Genomic DNA, 17,542 nt, shown 5'->3' on the forward strand with positions numbered 1-17,542 from the left:
TCTTGCATTGATTATAAAATACTATTACTGACATATTAAGCAGTTAACGGTCTCACGCCGCAGTATCTGAGTGAACTTCTGTACCAATATGATACTCCACTCCTACTTAGATCAAAAGGTGCAGGCTATTTGTTGGTACCTTAAATAATGAAGACTACATCAGGGGGCAGATCTTTATGAAACAGCCTTCCAATCGTTGTTCGGGACTCAGACACAGTCTCAGTGTTCAAGTCGAAGCTGAAAACATTTATTTAGTCAAGTCTTTTATCAAAAAGGACCACAGATTTTTCTAAGGTAAAGGAGCAGATTTGGAAGATTCATAAATATAGAGTGTTTGGTGATATTTGTATGCTGTCATCCCCCTCACTCTCACACATTAATTTAGCATTGTTGACGGTAATGTGGTGGGTCGTCTCCAATCCCAGAGATACCTCATGTCTGTGATATGCTGCCATAGCGAGGCTTGCCGGAGTCCCCAACTGCACAGTGTCCTTAATTTTCATACAACAATAAGGACACATAATAATGTATATCTTTCTCTTCCTGTAACCCCTCTTCTCTCTCTCACTGTCTCTCTCTCTCTCTCTCTCTCTCTCTCGCTCTCTCTCTCCACTATCTGTAATAAATGGACATTTCATGTAATCCGGATGAGGAGGGGTTACCTCTTGAGTCTGGGTCTTTCAAGGTTTCTTTCTTATGCCATCGTGTGGAGTTTTTACTTGCCACAGTCGCCACCGGCTTGCTCATCAGAGACAAACTTACTTATAAAGAATTTATCCACCTTAAACCACATTATCTGTGTAAAGCTGTTTTAAGACAATGTTTATTGTTAAATGCGCTATAAAAATAAAAATGAATTGAATTAAATTGAATGTCCTTCCTATCGCAACCCTCCCCAATTATCCGGGCTTGGGACTGGCACTAAGAGTGCATTGGCTTGTGCAACCCTAATGGATGGGTTGCATTATTTACTTTATATAAGTATTATTATTTATTGCCAATTAGAAATATATATTTTTTATTAAACTTTTTTCTAAGTTAAATGTTTCACAATTGCAGACTATAGGTACTCACAATGACAGGTATTAATTGGATTCCTAAAAACCTGCATCATTGTCCCTAGTCTTAGCTCAGCTGCTTGTGAATGTGCTTTGCATGATCCAGTCATATCCAAAAAATATAAAATCTGCAGCTGATCAAATTTATCAAAAGTTAAAACTGTTTCTTAGTAGCTTTTTTTAAATGCTTTTCCTATTATATAATTTTCTTGAGGAGCCACAGGTGGAGACATCATTCCCATACAACAATAACAATGCTGGCATTTCTACTTATATCTATATAAACCACTTCAGATTTCAATTAGAATATAAATATGTAGGTAATATAATATGTATGTAATATAAATGTAGGTCAGTGGATCGCCCACCACCGCCCACCACTGTATAAATGCAAAACTTTTGGTTTTGCCCCTTATTTTTTGTAAGCTGAACTCAAAGATCTAAGACTTTTTCAATGTATACAAAAGGCCTATTTCTCTTAAATATTGTTCACAAACCTGTCTTAATCTGTGTGTCAAGGTGCGGACCATGAGTCGGACACGGAAGTTACTCTATCATGTTTTATTTACATTTACATTTACATTTGCGGCATTTAGCAGACGCCCTTATCCAGAGCAACGTACAAAAGTGCTTTGAGTCTCTAGTAATAAATAAATCTACACTGGTACCAGATTACAAACTTAGATTAGATTACAAACTTTATTTAGAACACACACACACACACACACACACACACACACACACAAGTCATGTAGAGTTAAGAACCGAATACAATTAATGAGATGTAAGTAAACCACGGAAGGAAAGTAATCCACGGAAGGAAAGTAATCCACGGAAGGAAAGTAATCCACGGAAGGAAAGTAATCCACGGAACCAGCGAGGAATGCTGGCAGTCTTGAACAAGGTCATCCGTAGTCATTGAGTAGGTCCGACAGATGGGGAATGGGAATGGAGGCTTATATGGGGAATGGAGACACCTGTCTCTCGTTAATGCCGGGAGTGGCCGAACAAGCCTGACAGCTACCGAGGGAGGCGTGGCAGGTGGATCCCTGACACTGTGTTAGTGAGCACTTCTTCTTTGCCGAGATAATCCATCCACCTCACAGGTGTGGCATATCAAGATGCTGTTCAGACAGCATGTTTATTGCACAAGTCTGCCTTACGCTGGCCACAATAAATGGCCACTCTAAAATCTGCAGTTTTACTGTATTGGTGGGTTTAGGGGGATCCGGAAACCAGTCAGTATGACTGTGACCACTATTTATCTCATGCATAAAATCACCTATTCTTCTCAGAGAGCAGATAGCCAGCAAGAACGCAGTCTTAACTGACAAGTGCCTCCATGAAGCCTTGGCCAAAGGCTCGAAGGGGGGCTCAGATAAAGCCTCCAGCACAACGGCCAGGTGAGACCAGGCACTCTAGGTCACGCCGGAGGCCTCAGCCTCTGGGTGCTGTGGAGAAAATGCACCAGGAGCAGGTTTTTGCACAATTAATGCAGCACTACGGGGGCCGAAACGGTGGAGGTGCAGACTTTAAGGGTGGACGAAACCAACCCTTTTACGAACTGTTCCTGCAGAAACTCCAGCACTGAACTAACGTGCAGTGGACTGGGTCAAATTGATGAGTGCACCACAGAGTGAACAGACGCTATCTTGCAGCATACAACCTCCTCATTGAGGGAGCTCTGGACTGGAGAATCATCTCTGCCACCTTGGTGGAGAGACCGGAACCTCAGGGCCACAGCCACAGCTTACATAGCTCTGGTCAGGGGTGAACTATTGTGCACCTCTGATTGAGACGTCTCTCCTCAGAGACTTCTCTCCTCAGAGAAATCTCCCATAGAAGCTGCTCGAGGAGGGCTACCAGGTCCCTGAACCATGTGGCTACCAGGAGGAGACGGACTCCATCCCGCTGAACTCTCTCCAGAATTCCCAGAAGTAGCACAACAGGAGAAAGCCATACCTTGGCCACGCCTGTGCCATGGCGTCCAGCACTAGAGTGGCTGGGGGATATAGGGAGAACCACAGGGGACAGTGCGATGTCATGTGGGTATGCCACACCCAGGGAGAGCTAGCCTGCTAGCGTCTCTTCAACACATGGCTTGACACCACCGCAGTCTTGGGGCTAAAGGGGCGGGTAGAGAGGGGCCGCACCCAGGACCTAAACACCGATGTGTGCAGGTCAGGGAAAAATAATATACCCCAACGTGGAGGTTGCGGCACTGCACCCCCCTCCTTGGAGAAAGAGAGGTGGAGCTGCATGCTCTCGTTGCAGGGGAAGAAACCGCCGACCCTCCTTTTTAAATTGTCTCAAAAAGTATTTGCTGCTCTAATAAAAAGCATTGGTCAGCTTACTGAACATGATCAATTAAAGTAAAAAGTAATATTCAACATAAATAACGACAACAAACACATCGCTTAGATAACAACTGCCTTGCTAAGGAAGCTGAAGATGTCTCCAGACCTGTGGGGCATCCTTAAGCAGAAGGTGAAAAGGTGCCATGTTTCTAACATCCAGCAGCTCTATGATGTCATTATGGAGGAGTGGAAGAGGATCCTGGCAATAACCTGTGCAGCTAAATGTTATTCCCAGCTTAAGGCAGTGCTAGATAACAATGGTGTTTTCACTTAGGAAGGGTGTACTCACGTAGGGTGTACTCACTTTTGTTGCCTGCTATTTAGAAAATAATGGCTGTATGGTAAGTATTTTTCAGAGGACAGTAAATCTGTACTGCTATACATGCTGGACATTGACGACTCTAAAATATATCAAGTTTAATTTCTGTAGTATTGTCCCTTGAAATGAAATGGCTGCTGAAATGTGATGGGTGTACTCACTTTGAGTTACTGTGTGTGTGTGTGTGTGTGTGTGTGTGTGTGTGTGTGTGTGTGTGTGTGTGTGTGTGTGTGTGTGTGTGTGTAATAAAATTGTTGCCAAATGACTAACATAAATTTATGAGGAATAACCTGGGTTAATGGTTAAAGTTCTCCTCTTCTGGAAATTCCTAAGTGGCATTCAGGTGGAATATTTTATAGGTACTTACACTATTCCAATTTCCCCAGAGGGAATTTATCACAAGGCCAGTGATTATAATTTGCTACCTTAAAATTTGTCATGTTTGTGTGGTGGGGTACCTGATGTGGACCAGGGAAAGTATCACCATCAATCAGAATAACTGCAACAACATTCTAAAAGCCCTACATCTCTTTGTAGGCAGCATAATGGGAAAGCAATTATGCAAGGAGCATGAAGGAAAGAGAGAAAGAGACGAGGTTGGGGGGCACTATATGAGAGAGATGAGCAACTAAATTTGGATAGTCACAAGTAAAGAAGAGCATTTGGATTCCATTAATTTCCATTAATTTTCATTTTTTAATGCATCCACACACAGGCATTGTAGACATTATATTTTTGGATAATCTGTGTGCCAATCCCTATGTGAGGGCACCCATCTGTGGATTGGTAAGGAATTCTTTTTACTGCAATATCTTAAAAATAAGTTGTTAAATGTAGGATTTGCAACAGGAAGTACGAAGGTGTAGCAGTGTCCTCAGCCAAACAAATTGCAGGATCAGTGTAATTATTTTTTTAGCCAAGGTGGATAGCAGATTAAGGTGACAACAATGACAAGGCTTGGATGTTTTGTATCGTCATCCTCATGTCCATGAGTTTCGATTTCTCTGACGTCATGTTACATTGAGTGGTCTTTGCCCCTTTGCAAGTTATTTGGATTTAAACATTGGTAAAAAAAAAATAGAAAGTGCAAATTTCTGTAGACAAGTTCCTTTGTTTTATAATTAGCCAGTCTTTCTCGTGCCTGTAGCAAATTCTATTGTGTTAATTGCTAAAACTTGCTTTTAGATCAAGAATAAACTGAATATTGCTTTTGCTGGTAGAAGATACCCCTTCCATATTCCCAAGGACATGTAAAACACTACAAAACTTATGATCATACAATAATTTAATGGGGAAAACCATATGAAGGCTTGCAGGACCTCTTGTATGGCAAATAACCAGAGTTTGACCTTCATTAATCATGCATTTCCTAATGCCCTACATTGATTCACTGTTGATAGATGGTGGTCTGGGTACATCCTGAAACTTTCATTGCCTAACATGTTCTCCCTTGTATATTCAGGGACAATCAACATGTTCATGCTGTTTTGAGGGAGGCCTGCTCAGTAAAATCTGGATCAATGTTCCTACTTCCATGAGAGCACTTATTCTGAAACGTAGATCCTGCAAATGCCTGGCTTCCTTTCTGTGCCTGCAGCCCTGCCCAGGCTTTGCTTCTATCGTGGTGGTCAGTTTCTACTTGTGTAAAGATAGAGGGAGTTAGTAGAGATATGAGATAAAGGAGTAAATGGGAAATGGGAAAAAAGTGGGAATGGGAAACCAGATGTTAGACCTGGGTAGAAAGAAAAAGAGCTACCAGTTACACTTGCACCAGAAACTGCCATAAAGTGAACCTCTGCTAGCTATGCAGATTAGTCTAGGGATGCAGGCTCGTAGAATTGTACAAACCCTTCATGTCCCACTCCAATTACCAGTAAAACGAGTCTTTCAACAGTAGGTAAAGGGGTGTCAAACTTCAATGAGCTGCAGCAACCAGAAGCAAAGGTGAATACCTGGTATTTCAGACCCCATTCCTCCTCCAGCCATGCCCATGCAGCTGCTATATCTAGACAAATGCAGAATAGTAAACTGCCACTAATAGTTACTCGCTGGTTCCCATGCCTCCTATCCATTCACAGCTAAGGTTAAATATTTTTTTTATTTAACCAAACATGTAATGGTAAAAATATACACCTTTTGTCATCCATGCCTGTATTGTTTTACAGAGACAAACAAGCAAGGCAAATCAGACATAAAGCTTTACTATTCAAATAATATCCTATTCATAAATGTTTTGACAAAAGAAAGTAAAACCACCTAATACAGGCTAAAGAAACTATATGATATTTATGAGGAGCTACACAATATAAACAAGAGTATTTGGACACCCGATTTCTTTTATCATATGTGGTTCTTTCCCAAACTGTTACCAAAAAGTTTGTCTTTGGATGCAGTAGCATTAAATGTTCCCTTATCTTGAACTAGGAGACTTAAACCTGTTTTATGAGACCTGTTGTATGACAGTGTCCCTTTGCACAAATTGAGTATAAAGATCCAACCTCAATGTTACTAAACACCTTTGGGATAAAATGCAATACTGACTGCACCCAAGACCTCCTCACCCTACTATACATCGGTACCTGAGTTTTCTAATGTCCTTGTACTTACTAGATCTTAGTGCTGCATTAGACACTATAGATCATGATCTTCTCCTGGATCGCTTACAAAATTACATCGGCATTCAGGGACAGGCATTAAGCTGGTTTTAATACTACCTGACTGATCTTTACCATTTTGTAGACTTAAATGAAGAGCTATCCAGGCTAATGCAAGTATATTATGGGGTGCCACATGATTCAGTTCTAGGACCCCTGCTTCCCTTTGGAAATTTTGGAAAGACTGGATGACTCATAACTTTTTATTATTAAATTCTGATAAGATAGAGATTTTGGCCCAAAAAACGACCGATACGCGTCCCAAAAAACAGTACACAGAAGCTCCAGCTTTTCAACCTGCATTTGGAAGGATGTTCTGTAACTACTAGTTCAACAGTAAAAGACCTGGAAGTTATTTTAGACACCAATTTGTCTTTTAAAAATTCTATCAACCATGTTACAAAAACAGCCTTCTTCCACCTTAGAAAAAAAACATGTTGTATATATCTGATGCAGAGAAGCTCGTCAAGGCATTCATGATGTCCAGACTGGACTATTGTAATGCATTATTAGGTGCTTGTCCTGCATCATTAATAAACAAGCTACAGTTATTCTAGGATGAAGCAGCCAGAGTTCTCACAAGGTCGAGAAAAAATGACTATATAACCCCAATTTTATCATCCCTACACTGGCTACCTGTTAAGTTTTGAATCAACTACAAACTACTGCTACTTACTTCTTTTTCTTCTTCTTCTTTCGCCTTCTCCCATTAGGGGTCACCACAGCGGCTCATCCGTCTCAATATGCCTCCGTCCTCTACATCTCCCTCTTTCAACCCAACTACCTACACGTCTTCCTTCACCACATCCATAAACCACCTCCTTGGTCTTTCTCTTTTCCTCCTTCCTGGTGGCTCCATCCTCAGCATTCTTCTACCGATATACCCCATGTCCCTCCTCTGAACATGTCCAAACCATTGCAATCTTGTCTCCCTCACCTTGTCTCCAAAACGTCCCAAATTCGCTGTCCCTCTAATAAACTCTTCTGCACATCTCCCTTGTTCTTAAAGATCGATAGCAGCACACTTCTTCTCCATTCCTCAGGCATCCTCTCACCTTCCAAAATCCTGTTAAACAATCTTGTTAAAACTCCACTGCCAACTCACCTAAACATCTCCATGTTTTCCTACCGGTATGTCAACTGGTCCAACCGACTTTCCACTCTTTATTCTCTTGCTGCTCTTACTTCCTCCTTACTAATCCTATCCACTTCCTGCTTCACCAACTCCACACCATCTAACCTCCTCTCCCTGTCATTTTCCTCGTTCATCAGCTGCTCAAAATACTCCCCCCATCTTCTCAACACACTCTCCTCACTAGTCAACACATTTCCATCTCCATCCTTTATTGCTCTAACTTGCAGCACATCCTTCCCAGCTCGGTCCCTCTCCCTGGCCAATCGGTATAAATCCTTTTCTCTTTCCTTAGTGTTCAACTTCTCATACAGCTCCTCATATGCCTTTTCCTTGGCTTTCGCCACCTCCCTCTTCACCTGCTGCAGCTCCTTGTACTCCTGCCTACTTTTCTCATCACTCTGTCGATCCCAATTCTGTTTTGCCAACTTCTTTCTCCTTATGCTTTCCTGCACTTCCTCATTCCACCACCACGTCTCTTTGTCTTCCTTTCTTTTTCCAGATGTCACATCAAGTTCCTTTCTAGCTGCCTTCCTTATCACTTCTGCAGTAGTTTCCCAATCATCCAATACCTCTTCACCACCACGAGCCCCTGTCTGACCTCTTCCCTGAACCTCACACTACAGTCTTCCACCTTCAGTTTCCACCATCTTATTCTTCTTTCAGTCTTCACTCTCTTTCTCTTCTTCTTCACCTCCAAAAAAATCCTACAGACCACCATCCGATGCTGTTTAGATACACTGTCCCCTGCCAACACCTTACAGTCTCCAATCTCCTTTAGGTTGCATCTCCTACATAGAACATAGTCCACCTGTGCGCACCTTCCTCCACTCTTATGATTCTCCTTCTTCTTGAAATAAGTGTTCACCACTGCCATTTCCATCGTTTTAGCAAAATTTACCACCATCTGTCCTTCCACATTCCTCTCCTTAAAGCCATACCTACCCATCACCTCCTCATCACCTCTGTTCCCTTATCTTTCATTCCTAGGTACACCCTTTACCACTTCATCCAACTCACTCCAGAATTTTTCCTTCTCCTTTATCTCACAATCCACTTGTGGAGCATAAGCACTGATGACATTTATCATTGCCCCTTTAACTTCTAGCTTCACAATCATCATCCTATCAGAAACTCTCCTCCACTACACACTTACTAAACTCTTCCCTCAGAATCACCCCTACACCATTTCTCTTTCCATCCACACCATGATAGAACAGTTTAAACCTACCTCCAATGTTCCTGGCTTTACTCCCTTTCCAGTTGGTCTCCTGAACACACAACATATCTACCTTTCTTCTCTCCATCATATCAGCTACCTCTCTCCCTTTACCAGTCATAGTACGAACATTTAGAGTGCCAACCTTAACCTCCACTCTCCAAAACTTCTCCTTTCCCTGCTGTCTCTGTAGACATTTTCCTCCTCTCCTTCTCCTCCTCTGGCCAACAGTAGCCTAATTTCCACCCGTACCCTGTTGGCTAGCGATACCTTTGGCGGTTGTTGGTAACCCGGGCCTCGACCAATCCGGTATAAATTTCTCTTTTGTGTTCCGCATATTTCACCAGGGCTTGGGACCGGAGTACACTGACTTGTGCAACCCTAATGGCTGGGTTAAACTACTGCTACTTACTTACAAAACACTAAATAGTTTAGCTCCCATGTATCTTTCCAGTCTTCTAACACGCTACAATCCAACACGCTCCCTGAGATCTCAAAACTCAGGACTTCTAGTAGTTCCTAGAATAGCAAAGTCCACTAAAGGTGGTAGAGCATTCTTACATTTAGCTCCTAAACTTTGGAATAGTCTTCCTGACAGTGTTCGGGGCTCAGACACACTCTCCTAGTTTAAATGCAGATTAAAAACGTATCTTTTTAGCAAAGCCTACACATAACACACATCACATCATAACTGTGTGCTCTAGTACATCTGATCATATGCACATTATCAACTTGTGCTGTTATTATCATGAACAGCAGCTACGCTTATTCCTCTCTACTGCTTCTCTTTCTCTACCCATCCCGAAGTCATCCTGAGGTTGCTCCAGCTTCAGTCACGTTCCACCTCATGAAGACTGTGGACTTTTTAAGAAATAGATGCCGACCCCGCAAACATCCCGAACCATCTAGAGATGTACCAGTGCCAAATGTTAAGTTATTTTATGAGTTGCCTAGTAGCTCCTGGTTTTTTCACCACAAATGACTGTAAAAGACTGTAGAAGATCATTACTCATAATCTATAATTCCAATGCTCATGTTAGTTCTTACTCTTTTTAGTGTTCTGTATTGTTTAAAGATTTATAATCACACTCTGGATGTCACCCAAATGAGAATGGGTTTCCCTTTTGAGTCTGGTTCCTCTCAAGGTTTCTTCCTCATAACATCTAAGGAAGTTTTTCCTTGCCACAGTCGCCATGGCTTGCTCATCAGGAATAAATGCACACCATTCACCTTTCGTTGCTTTCTGTAAAGCTGCTTTGTGACATTGTCTGTTGTGAAAAGCGCTATAGAAATAAACTTGACTTGACTTGACTTGTGGCTAAATGAAACAAATCTTCATGACAACAATGCGAACTCTTGTGAAACTTGTTTACAAAAGTGTGGAGGTTATTTAACAGCAAATGAGGACTAAATGTGGAATGAGATGTTTAAAAACGCACATTAGAATCTTATGTTCAGGTGTCCACAAAGGTCTGCCTAAATAGTGTATGTATTGTAGCTAAAAACAAACCAAAAAAATAACATAGGATTACACCTACTATTTTGTCTTTAATTGACTATTGATCAAATTTGTATATACAATTAATTATATATTTATTCTATAAACAATTACCATCAATGATTGAGAAAAAAAATCAAAATGAACAAAATAACTTTTTTAATCAAATTAATTTGCCTTCTTTTATTCTGATAGATGGCCATTTAGACTGGACAAGAATTATATTCATTTGTACAGCTTTCTTAAGCAAATTCCTTTTTCTTAGTTCTTCAGAGACTATTTCGCTTCTTTAGTTTTAACGAATTTCTGTCTCATTTACTGTATTTAAATGTGTCTTATATCAGCCTCATTTCAGACAGTCGACCACACTGCTTTATATCGGCATCGGCCATTAAAAGACGCGTATCGGTCGACCGCTATTTTCTGTTGCTGGGAGGCAGAGCTATGCATAACAGCTCAGAATAACGGAACACACACACACACACACACACACACACGACGTCAGTAGCGAGCACGAGCAAGAGAAGCGCAGGAGCAATTTCTTTAGTCGCTCGGTCACTCAGTGTTTGTTGTGTTCTTAATACATCCTGACAGATTTTAGACGGAACCATCGGGCTATACCCATGCTGGAGATTTGGCTTTGTTTCTTCCCGCAAATGCAAAAGGAAAAAATATGCAACGAAGCATCGTTCTGCTCTGCACCAGTGCTATCGGACTATGCTTTGGTTCGAGTTTTCCAAGTAATATCAACATAGGTGAGTGCACGAAAATAGTCACCTGCGGCTGCATCAAAGTGCTGAAAACGGACAGTATTGCACTGATAAAATTGCTCTAATAAAAAGACGCCAAACCTTTTACTATGTTCAATGGACACAAGCAATAACAGCGTTGTCACTTATACGATGTAGGTAATATGCATAATCGCTTAAGAATTTTTCCGTCTGGTTTTTTTTTACATACAGGAGGATTATTTCCTACCGAGTCACACGAATATGAAGTGTTTCGATTTGCGCTTTCGCATCATCAGGACATTCCAAAACTGGTACCTCAAGTAGATATGGTGAAGATGGGCAACAGCTTCTCCATGACTTATGCCTGTAAGTAAACAGACTCGAAAATGTTCACACTTTTTTTTACGTGTATTTTTTGGTGATCAGTGTGAAAAAAAGTGGTTAACACTGCGTTTCAAAAGTTTAGTTTATGTCCCTGTTGCATTCATTCATGCCGTCTGTTCTGTTTTCTTGTGTGGTGCAAGGAAGCAACTGATCAACGTGTAGTGCTCAGCTAAAGCTTTAGAATGAGGCGTGTGGAGTGAAATTCACATATCGGCGATGCACATTTGGAAACGACGATTGCTCATAGCTTTAGAGGCCGAATGAAATCTTGATCTTACCATTCAGTAGGTAAAACGCCGGTATTAAAACTACAGTGTAAAAATGTGTCAGGTTTAGAGTTTGTGTGTCACCATGGGAGACATGACCGCAGACCGATATTCATATATTGCATTATTCGACGTTTTGTGCAATGTCGCAATAGAAATGTAGACATTTGTGCGCTTTTCACTTGTCGAATTGAAGTCAGACTGCAGATGCCCCCGCGTACATTTCTGGGCTGCGCTCAACGAAGCGCACAAAAAATAACGTAGGCCTATTTTACATGTAGGCTATTAAAGTAAAGGACACATAGAAATAGAACCAGTGATGATTTAAAGAAACATCTATGTCTATTTTTTTCTTGTGATTTAGTAGGTCTAATGAGCCACTTTCTCCGTCCACAAGACATGTTTCTATTAATAAATGATGCAGGTTTTTGGGTGAACTGTATTTTCAGTTTCGGCGTTTTTGACAGGATAAAGTTAGACTGCTGTTGTCGCTGTAACACACATGTGACGTGTAGATTCATCGCAGACCTGCAGATTCGTGGCAGATTTTAATCTAATGGTGCATAATCTACAGTTGTGTGTCAACCGTTGTTTACAGTAGATAGTTTAATGGAAGGTCCCTTCCATTAACAACAAATCTTTAACTTTATCTTTGGTGTTTCAGTCAAGAGTAAATGTTGTAGTCAAAATTAAATACTATTTATAATTGTATAGTTTTTTTTTTTATAATGTAGATTTTAAAAATCTTTGTCATAGATTTTCTCTCTCTCTCTCTCTCTCTCTCTCTCTCTCTCTCTCTCTCTCTCTCTCTCTCTCTAAAAAAAATAATAAAACGTACTTTAAAGGACATTAATATGGATGATATGCAGTTTGATTACTATTTTACCTTGACATATGGTTACAAAATAAAGTTGCTGTTGTCAAATAAAACTGTGAAATTAAACAATATAAACTTTTTCGAGATTGACAGATTTTTTCAACATGTATAAAAAGTTTTGTTGAATGTGTTGAGTGGATAACTAGATCCTTAATTTGTCTCATATTAGTGTTAATTTTGTCAGAAATTTGAAATAAATATGCTGCCAGTTCAAAAGAAGTCAAATTATTTGGGAAATCCTGGTAACAAATTTTATATAATTGCTTATATTTTAGTTTATGAATGGAATATCCACATTTTACCCAGCCCCCCCATATAAATATGCATAGGAGGTGGGGAGAGAGACTTCATGTTGCCATTTGGAAAAATTGCCTGTTAAACTTGCATATCAGTTTTATACATAAGAAGCATTTTTACATAAGATACATTTACATAACATGCTTTTTTTTGTTTCAATTAGCCATGAATTGGTCCATAGAAATTCTGATCTCATTAATGGGTTTATGTTTGTATAATGGTAAAAATAAATATGACTTTATTATTATTAATATTTAAATATTACGATATTAATATTATTATTATTATTATTATTATTATTATTATTATTAATAATTTTTATTACATGCTTTAATGAACACAGTCATGTAAGTCTCTATTTGAACTACTCTGAAACTACAGACACCTTCAACAACATGACTGCAGTTTGCCTATTGCATAATTCACCCTTTAAGCAGGTTACATCATTTTGGAATTTTGACTCAAGATGTCAGATATCTAATATCCATCACTTTGAATCCCATCAAATTAAATTCTTGGGTAAAAAAGCGAACAAACAAACAAAAAGAACTTATACTTCGCTTAGTGAGACCATTTTTACTAGATTTTTACTAGTTTTTCTCAAACTGAAACTGCAAACTAAAAATATTTTATCTTAGGACTAGTTTCTTTGTGGTTTTATATAGAGACACACAATGTGCATCCAAACAATTGCAATTCAGCTTACTATTCAACCAAAAAACCTGCAACATTGTAGAGATAAGTGAGCCTATTAAAATTAAATCAAATTACAGACACATGTAGATTTTTTTTAACTAGTTACACTGTGCAGATATTTGTAGACTCCAAACCATTTAACTTAAATGTGCTTTTTGAACATCCCATTTAAACTGTATTCCTCACTTTGGGAAAATAATAACCTTGACACTTCTGGAAAGACATTTGACTAGATTTTGGAACACATGTGTGGGGATATGTCTATTTAGCCACAAGTTTGTTAGTGAGTCCAGCCACTGATGTTGGATAATGAAACTTGAGGTGCATTTAGCATGCCAATTAATCCCAAATGTAATAAGTGTGGTGGAATTTAGCACTCTGTACAGGCCACAGCCTTGGCAAACTCTATCTTTTATGGACTGTGCTTTTTGCAAAGGGGTACTGTTATAGTGAAACATGTTTGGACCCAACCTTTTAGTTTGTTAGGAAAAAATGTTAATCTACAGCATATACCAAATACATTTGTATTCTGCCTTCTTTGTGGCTATAGTTTGGAGAAGGCCCACATACTGTTTGCTTTTGATGATCAGGTGTTCACAAAATTCTGACCAAATACCATTATGTTTCTGTACACCACCACAATGCTTGAAATGAATCAATCAAAATGTGATTTAAGTTGTATGGGTTTTAACAAACGTACTGCATTAACTGTTTAGGAATTATAGCCATCAGTGCAAGCAAATTAGGCTATCATTAGAAAAGAAGCAAACAGACCTATGTGAATGATAGCAGAGACTTTAGTAGTGACCAAGTCTAAAACTTGTGTAAATTCTTTAAAAGAAGGAAGGCACTAACAAGCTTAGCAATTATAACAGGCATTGAACATCTAGTCATGTCAATAACACTCTTGGAGGAGGTAGGGTTATCAGTGTCAAATACTTAGCCAGATTCTGCCTAGTTCTGTAACAAATTTATTTGGACAGATGAAACCAGTATTAACGTCTACCAGAATGATGGGAAGAGAACAGTATGGAGAAGAACAGCAACTGCCAAACCTGGTAGAAACATTGCAATGGCATTGGCAGGTATAGCTGCCAAGGGGAATGGGTCACTAGTGTTTATTAGTGATGTGATTGATGGTAGACATAGCAGAATAAAGTCTGAAGTGTTTAAAGATATACTTTCCAGTCAGATTTAGGTAAATTATGCAAAACTGATAGGACAGTGTTTCACAGTGCAGATATATAATTACTCTAACACACTGCAAAATCAACCCAAGAGCATTTTAAGTATAAGAGGAATCTCATGCATTTGATGATGCCAAGACTTCAAGAAGCCAATGATTTGTATCAATGTAATAAATGTAATACTTATGTTTATAAATATGTTAATTTGTTCCAGTTATTTTAGAGCCTGTAAAATTATAAAAAAAAAATAACCAATATTTTGTGTATTATCATCTGTAGTCATATTAAACTTTTGAAACATTTCATATGCCTAGTCTTTATAACGTATGGGTAATTATACTACTGAATTTTGCTTGGGTAAAAAGCAGTAAAATAAGCTTTGCTTGAAAATGTGCATTACTTGTTTGTTTTTGTTTTTTTTAATTGAACCATCCAACATTATAAAAGTAGTTATAATGATTATTGATTAATTATTTCATTAGTAAAAAAACAAAGAAACTAGCTCCTTGAAAAATCTGGAACTGGAAAGTATTTACTTTTAATTTGTAAGTATTTGCATTGGAAAATAATTCACTGTGGTGCATATGTGTTTCTGATTTGTTGGTTAAAAACTAGCTCAGATCAGCTTTAACAAAAACCAAACAAAATCCTTCCTGCGTGACTCACAACCAACACCAGGTGTGTCTGACGCATTAAACGCATTCTGCTGTTAGTAAGTAGCACAGCTCTCTATAACTTGAATTTTTTGAAGCAGAAAGAGAGAGAGAAAGAGAGAGAGAGAGAGAGAGAGAGAGAGAGAGACAGAGAGAGAGAGATATCATGTGTATCTATGTGTGTGTTATTAGCATCATCTAGTATGCTATTAGCTTGTGAAAAGCCTTGTGATTAGAAGAAGCCTGCTTTTAAACTCTGCTGGTCTCTTCTGATTTGAAATTGTCAGAGACAGGGATGCGGGCTTTCTTAAATGTATACCTCACGTAATATAAGTGGTATTTTATACCGGCTTTATTGTCAAACCGAGCCAAGCCTTTATTTTTCCAAAATGATGTAATACATTGTATTGGCTATAGCCCTACTAAGAACGTCTTATGATATGGCTTTGCATTTAAACAATGTATTTAGGACTTTTGTTTCAAAAATCTTTTCTCTTAATATGTATGTAGATGTATGTTTGCTTTCCAGTTAAGGCTATTAAAACTTTAACATTTGCTTCTGGTCATTGTTTGTTGTACGGTGAAGTGTGCTTTGAAGGAATTGCATGGTGTTGAAGTATGGAATGGTAGCCATGTTGGTTTAGTATTCCTTTCACCTGTAATAAATCTCCAACCTTTCCTGCTCCAAAACAACACTAAACCATTAAGCTTTTACCACCATGTTTGACTGTGGGTGTGAGTCAGTCTGATAACGTCTCTCCTGCTTTCTTGTTAGAGGTAAACATGTCAAATTTGGACTTATCTGAACTTTCTTCCAGTCATTTACTGTAAATAAATAAAAGGAACATGCATGTGTTTAAAAAATAATAAAAGACTAGATTTTTTTTTTACTTTTGACAGCCACAACCTACCACACGCCTACATTCATCGACCCTTTTATTAGGTACAGTTAATATAGATGTGGACTTTGCAGCTGACTGTAGCTGTTTCTATGCATTAGCTGACCACAGCTGTTTCTGTCACTCTCCCTCAACACTATCCGTCATCGTAATGAGATCACCAAAGGACTAGTATTGACATTAATCATTTTGGTTGTAGATCCTTATAAAAGTATATGCACCTTATTGGATGTTGCAGTAAAGTTTATACTAATGTCAGAGCTGAGCTGAGAACAGTCCTCAAAACATAAATATCCTTCAAACAAATGTGGCAGGAAACAAAATTAACAACAAAATGCATAAGAAAGGATGAAATATAGATTCTAAGTGTACATCTGTTCAGGGCTGGGTAAAAAGCTTAGGTGTGTAACAAGATCTTTAAAAAAAATCTTAAAAGCATTGAACATATGAAAGTGCATGCACAAGACCCTGTTATGGACCAGTCTTATGTTAAAAATGAATTTTCTGTTTGTGCCAGCATTCCCAGAACAGGCTTAGTTTTCATTGTTCTTTCACAATACAATAAAGATGCTTGATCTGTTGTATGTTGAATGCCAGATGGATTAGGAGCATAACGTTTTTCATAGCAGCTGCCTTTGTAACAACTACAGGATGAGGTGTTTTAAACATAGGGAGTCGAGCTGTCATTTTCTTTGAGAGGTCTTTTTCTTTGCACTGTATATTAAATTAATGAGAGACAAAAACAATTTCTGCTTTTGCAACATGACAGCTGTAGTCTTTTGCCTCTGGTGTATTTTTTAATAGAATAAAACAACAACAAACTGTAAAAAGAGGAAGAAACCTGCAGGGATTTGCTGTTTGACAACTGTACTGACACTAAATAATATGTGCAAATCCCCCCCACACACACTAACACGTGCACTGTTGTACATAAAGTGGAACAAGGTATTTTATCAGTAATTTATACTGGCTCAGCTTCTCTATCTAGTCAAATAGACTGCTTGACATGGTGCCATGTGAAATCATTCAAGTAGCCCAATTAGGAGCTCATAAAGAGCCTGGCCCACATTGCTTGAGTAGGCTCTTCCTTTGATAATGAGGACACGCATTGCTCCTGGCAGCATTCACTATAGGACAATATGAGCTTGAGTCTTTAACCCTCAGCACTGTAGATTATGGTATATATGGATTAGAAATTGTTCTGCCTGCTTTCTGTGATACAGTGGTAGTCTTCTCTAGTTTTGAAAGTGTGTTTGTATGTGTGTGGGCTGATGCTTCACTGACAGCAGGGTGAGCCTGCTGTAGGTAGCTGATA

At 39.0% G+C, this 17,542-nt stretch overlaps 1 protein-coding gene across 2 annotated transcripts in view; it reads left to right on the forward strand.

The window, feature by feature from the left end:
• The first annotated feature begins 10,579 nt into the window (after positions 1 to 10,579).
• Positions 10,580 to 17,542, forward strand: part of gria1a (glutamate receptor, ionotropic, AMPA 1a) — a 101,937-nt gene continuing 94,974 nt past the window's right edge. The window contains exons 1-2 of one of the 2 annotated variants that reach the window (XM_083560228.1): positions 10,580 to 10,992; positions 11,200 to 11,334. Coding sequence is in view for 1 of the 2 variants with exons in the window: in XM_083560227.1 (XP_083416353.1) it covers positions 10,911 to 10,992; positions 11,200 to 11,334 (217 nt within the window). In the remaining variant the exon portion in view is untranslated. The remainder of the gene's footprint in view (positions 10,993 to 11,199; positions 11,335 to 17,542) is intronic. The other variant, XM_083560227.1, reaches the window with a different exon arrangement.

Source organism: Silurus aristotelis (genome assembly GCF_946808225.1).
Source record: "Silurus aristotelis genome assembly, chromosome: 14".
Taxonomy (NCBI): domain Eukaryota; kingdom Metazoa; phylum Chordata; class Actinopteri; order Siluriformes; family Siluridae; genus Silurus; species Silurus aristotelis.